The 5,590-nt window shown below is 48.2% G+C and overlaps 1 protein-coding gene across 1 annotated transcript; it reads left to right on the top strand.

The window, feature by feature from the left end:
* Window positions 1–4,663: 4,663 nt before the first annotated feature.
* On the top strand, window positions 4,664–5,590 carry LOC116501423 (olfactory receptor 14C36-like). Its single transcript, XM_032206975.1, has one exon. It carries the CDS (start codon window positions 4,664–4,666, stop codon window positions 5,588–5,590), a length of 927 nt encoding a protein of 308 aa, XP_032062866.1.

The raw sequence follows: 5,590 nt of genomic DNA, 5'->3' as shown, positions 1-5,590 counted from the left end.
ATGGCTAAAATATTTTCCCATGTCTCGTAGCTTACACTGGGATAGGGATCACATGGTTTCTGATGCTTATATGACCTCTTCTTCTTGGTCATCCTGCTTCCATGATGGCCCAACTTAGGAGAAACCTGCCTCTTCTTCCTCTTCCTTTCTTGTCTGGGTGCCTGAGTTTCTTTCCTTTCTAAAGAAAAACTGACTTTTACACCCATTGTTTTCTCTTGCATAAAGAGGCAACCGATACTGGCACAGGCTGGTTCTCTGGCCCAGCCATGGGGCCCATTGCAGGTGCTGGAGTGGCTGCAGGGCCCATCACTGGAGTTGTTCTGGCTGCAGGGCCTTTTGGATGAGTTGGAGTGGCTGCAGTGCCTATCGCAGGTTTGGGAGTAGCTATAGGGCCTGTCACGAGTGTCCATTTAACTTTGGGCCCACCTCAGGAGCTGGAGTGCCTGCAGGGCCTGTTGCAGGGTTTGGAGTGGCTTTGGACAGGCTATATGCCTGTCCTGGAGGAGAAGGGGGAGGTGCAGGGGAAAGAGAGAGGGAAGAAGTGGTGAAAAGCATCCCCCACTGTCCATCCCAGTTCCACCCACCCTGCATAGGTTTACTCCCCAAGGAGAAAAGGCAAAGAGTTTAAAAGAGTGTAATTCTAAATAATTTCTAAGAGATGAAGAGATGGTTCCTGAGGTATGGAGGCAGCAATTATTTTATCCTGTCATAAGTCAGCGTTATCCAATACAGCAAAACAGTAACCTTAAACCAGCCCCCAGAACTGATAAAGAGCACACCATGGATGACAATTAGTAATGTGCTGTACAACACAATTCTGAAAACAAGCACCACAGACCCCAGATCAAAAATATCAATGCTGTGATCAGCAACTGTTAAACTGATCTAATGCTTATAACAATTTACTTTTAAAACGCTGTGGTCAGCTCTGTCATCTCAACCTTTGTGCTCCATGCTAGGCACCAAAAAGCCTTGCTGTGGTTTGACCCAGCAGGCAGCTCAGAACTGTACAGATATTCATCCAATGGACTGCAGGAGAGAAGAGGGAGAAAAAAAAAAAAGTAAAAGTTTATGAGTGAATATAAAAGCAGATTAATAGGACACAATGGAAATAATAATAACAACAATAGCAATAAATTGTTATTATTATATATTTTGTTATTATTATTATTATTATTATTATTATTATTATTATTATTATTATTATTATTATTATATGATGATGATGATGATGATGATGATGATTTATAGACACAGATATAATTATTATTATGGCCTGGCACATCAGACCCACAAAATGTATCAGGCTCTACTAGACACTAGTGCACAGTGTACCCTAATGCCATCAAGCTAGAAAGAGGTAGAACCCACCTGTATTTCTGGAGTGACAGGGGGATCCCAAAAGTTAACTGTACTGGAGGTTGAAGTGAGTCTAACTGGGAAGGAATGGCCAAAGCACCCCATTGGGACTGGCCCGGAGGCTACGTGCGTCCTCGACATAGGCTGCTTCAGGAGAGGGAATTTCAAAGTTCCAAGGTGGGGCTTTGACATAGCTGCCTTGGAGACAAAGGACATGAACCAGTTGTCTACCTTGCTTGGCCTTCCACAGAACCCTTCTGTTGGGGGTTTGCTGAGGGTTGAAGAACAGCAGGTGCCAATGGCTACCATGGTGGCGCACCTGAGGCAGCGTCACGCTAACCGAGACTCCCTGATTGCCATCCATGAGCTGGGTCATCGACTGGAGAGCCAAGGTGTAAATGTAGAGCTTGGGAGCGTAGTTTAGTGATGGACTTGTCAGCACTAAGGTAAAGTTGCCTGACCTGGGTGACACGTCCCAGAGTAGTGTCAGGCACAATGCAATTCTTTTTGCCTTCTGCATCTACAGCACAGGAAGTAGGATTTTTCCCTGCTCTATTGACTGGGCAGCTCTTTTCACTTTACTCAGTTTAGGTTTGTGTGGCTGGAGGGGGACAATTTCCCAAAAGAAGCCAAGCTCATGGGTACAGCTACAGCCACAGGAAGATTTTTTTTTTCACTTTTCACCCTGAGTTTTCCACAGAAGACCAAAGAGAGACCATGGATGTCCAGTTGTCTACTAAGATTCATTTAGAATTTCTCAGGATCAAACGGTCATTTCAAATTTATTTTATTTTATTTTATTTTATTTTATTTTATTTTATTTTATTTTATTTTATTTTATTTTATTTTATTTTATTTTATTATTTTTTATATTTTCCCTGATTATCTTAGAAAGCTTTTCATGTGCTGAACTGTGCTACAGTTACAGGGACAAAGACTACTGCTGGCAGTGGAGGTGTCAGACCTCCAGACTGTTTTTCTTCCCAATGAAAGTCTCCAAAGAAGTCCCCCTGGATCAATAGCAATAGGAGAATGATGCTCAAAACTGAAATGCAGTAAAATTCAGCCTTTAAAACAAAAAAATATTTGTATTAGCTGCTTTTTTGAAATCTTCTTCCTTAACTACTTCATGCAAGCTCTGCCATTAGCTGTACAAGTCTTGAAGTCATGAAGAAAACTATGGAAGAGATGTCAGGAGTTTCTGCATTTTAATGAGTACCATGGTGTATTTTGGTCTGATGCTATGACGCTCAGGTACTGAGAGGAGAATAATGCAACTGCTAGAGAAAGTGAAGTCAGGAGGAAAAGCTGAAGTGACTTGGAGTATTAATGGGCCCCATGGAGGGCTGTTACTAATGAAGCCTCCCCAGGGCCTTGTTAGGGCAGATAATTGGAGGCCATGGTTAAAGACAGGCAAAGGCACTGTGCTGAAAAAAGTCTTGTATTCTTCTAATGAAGGAGAAGAGGCCTCATCCCTGGAAGTGGGAGGGGAGATCCTGCACTCCGACATCTGTGTCAGGGCTCTTCCTGGGGTCTGTGGGATGGGGTGGGCAGTGTGATGCCATGAGAAGAGCAGTGGTATGAAACTTCTGAGGTTCTGTACAACGTTGAAATGAATCAATGAGGCCCCATCACAATGATTTTAACATATCTCCTCCTAAGCTGTAGCCAAAGGGGCAGCTATGGCTGTTGTCTCTGTTACTCAGGCCTATGAGGACACAGCTTCTCATTAAAGCACCAGGGCCTCATTGCCTCCTTGCCACCACCCATGAACCAGGCAGGGCTCGTACCATTCTCCTCACTTGGCCATGCACATCCCCATCTCCTACTGACCAGGAAGCGTCCTGTGGAAGATGTGAAGGGAAAGGATCTTCCTTCCCAGAGGACAGGGGTCAAGGCCTGGCCCTTGTGCTTGGTGACACACATCCAGTTTGTCTATACCTCAGTGTCACCTTCACATTGCCTTTGTCTCCTTGTCCTCAATGCCTCCAGGGTTCTGCTCTAACGAGCTCCAAGGGAGGCTGTGTCAGTGCTGGCCCTCAGGGGGACACTGCAGGAAACTTGCCTCTGACTTGGACTTCTGGAGAGATGTCTTCAATTGTGTCTGAGTGCCTGAGTTTCTTGGGCTCATCAGCAAAGCCCCCAGAGGGGTGATTGCAGTGCCTTGGGCTGGTGCTGTGCTGCTGAGCTGGGCCGGGCTCATGGGACAGAGAGAGCTCGTGGCAAGAGGGCCGTGGTGCAGAGAGACAGCTGTGCCCAGGAGCAGCTCCTCTGCACAGCGCAGCAGGACTGGGGGGCTCTGACCGCAGCTGGCACACAGAGAGGAGAGGAGAGAAGGAGAGGGGGCTTGGAGGCAGCTGGGTGTGGGAGGATGCTGAGAGCTGCCTGCAGGAGAAACCTGCACAGCCCTTGACAAGGTAAGTGTCTGGCTGCAGGGCCATGCAGCTGCAGGTCCTGGAGGGGTCTCCTCCTGCTGGGTCTTGTTTCTGGGAGGGCAGTGGGCGATGCAGTAGGCTTTGAGAGTCCTGCTGGGTTGCACTGCGAGGTGAGGAATTCTGGCAGAAACCTCATGTATAGCCATAGGCCAGGTCTCCCTGGTCTGCCCAGAACACCCTGCTCGAGCAGGCCATGTCAGGCTCTCTGTCAGCTGCCTCATAGTTCTTGCAGCCATAGAAAAGAAGACAAGCTCACAAGCTCCATCTGGCTTTCTGTGGCGCTCCTCCCTCAGCAGCCTTCTCCAGTGTCTTCTCCGTTTTTTCAGGGAAACAGTCTAACGGGATGGTCCTGCAACTCACATAGGGGTGACACAGGGCAGCTAAGAACAGGACTGCTGGGCAGAGCTGCTCTGCTTGATCTTCACCAAGGGACACTCCCACAGGGTATCAAGAGGAATGCACAGGAAATTTGAGGACATTCAGCAACCCAATTCCTATCCTAAGCATTGCAGGGCCTACTGGGATAGAATAAAGCAAACAAAATCCCTACAGCTCAGCTCTGCACTCAGCTGAGTTGTTTGCAACAACTAACAAGTAGAAGGCACTTGAGGTTCCCTCATGTTCCTGCTTTCCTCCTACTGCACAGGAGGAAGGAACTCTAGGGAGCCCACAACTGCCCATTCTTCCAGTGTCACTCTCAGCTAGCACCAGCCACAGCTCAAGCAAGAGAGCTGCAGAAAATGTCTTCACATACTGAGGCTTGCTTTGGGGTGTACTCTAAGGCTTGCAATAGTTCTTCCACAAAGAAATCTTTTTTAACTTTTTCTACCATTTTCTCTCAAACAGGCAGCCGTGTTCAATGTCAGAAAATGCCCAACATCAGCTCTGTGAGCGAGTTCCTCCTGCTGGCATTCGCAGACACGCGTGAGCTGCAGCTCCTGCACTTCGCGCTCTTCCTGGGCATCTACCTGGCTGCCCTCCTGGGCAACGGCCTCATCCTCAGTGCCGTAGCCTGCGACCACCGCCTCCACACCCCCATGTACTTCTTCCTCCTCAACCTCGCCCTCCTTGACCTGGGCTGCATCTCCACCACTCTGCCCAAAGCCATGGCCAATGCCCTCTGGGACACCAGGGCCATCTCCTATCAAGGGTGTGCTGCTCAGGTCTTCTTTTTTGTCTTCTTGATTGTAGCAGAGTTTTCCCTTCTCACTGCCATGGCCTACGACCGCTACGTTGCCATCTGCAAGCCCCTGCACTACGGGAGCCTCGTGGGCAGCAGAGCTTGTGCCCAGATGGCAGCAGCTGCCTGGGGCAGTGGCTTTCTCACTGCTGTCCTGCACACGGCCAACACATTTTCCCTGCCCCTCTGCTATGGCAATGTTGTGGACCAGTTCTTCTGTGAAATCCCCCACATCCTCAAGCTCTCTTGCTCAAATACCTACCTCAGGGAAGTTAGAGCACTTGTTTTTAGTGTTTTTTTGGCCTTTGGTTGTTTTATTTTCATTTTGGTGTCCTATGTGCAGATCTTCAGGGCAGTGCTGAGCATTCCCTCTGAGCAGGGCAAGCACAAAGCCTTTTCCACGTGCCTCCCTCACCTGGCCGTGGTCTCTCTGTTCATCAGTACTGCCATATTTGCCTACCTGAAACCTCCCTCCATTTCCTCTCCATCCCTGGACCTAGTGGTGGCATTTCTGTACTCAATGGTGCCTCCAGTAGTGAACCCCCTCATCTACAGCATGAGGAATCAGGAGCTCAAGAATGCAGTGAGGAAATTGTTTCCATACTTGCTTCTTTAG

The sequence above is a fragment of the Aythya fuligula genome, chromosome W (genome assembly GCF_009819795.1).
Source record: "Aythya fuligula isolate bAytFul2 chromosome W, bAytFul2.pri, whole genome shotgun sequence".
Classification (NCBI taxonomy): domain Eukaryota; kingdom Metazoa; phylum Chordata; class Aves; order Anseriformes; family Anatidae; genus Aythya; species Aythya fuligula.
Note: the sequence above shows the minus strand (reverse complement) of the source record. Positions and strands in the feature narration are given on the sequence as shown.

Excerpts from the sequence above, each read along its gene's own strand:
- LOC116501423 (XM_032206975.1), top strand. The coding sequence starts at position 4,664 with ATGCCCAACATCAGCTCTGTGAGCGAGTTCCTCCTGCTGGCATTCGCA.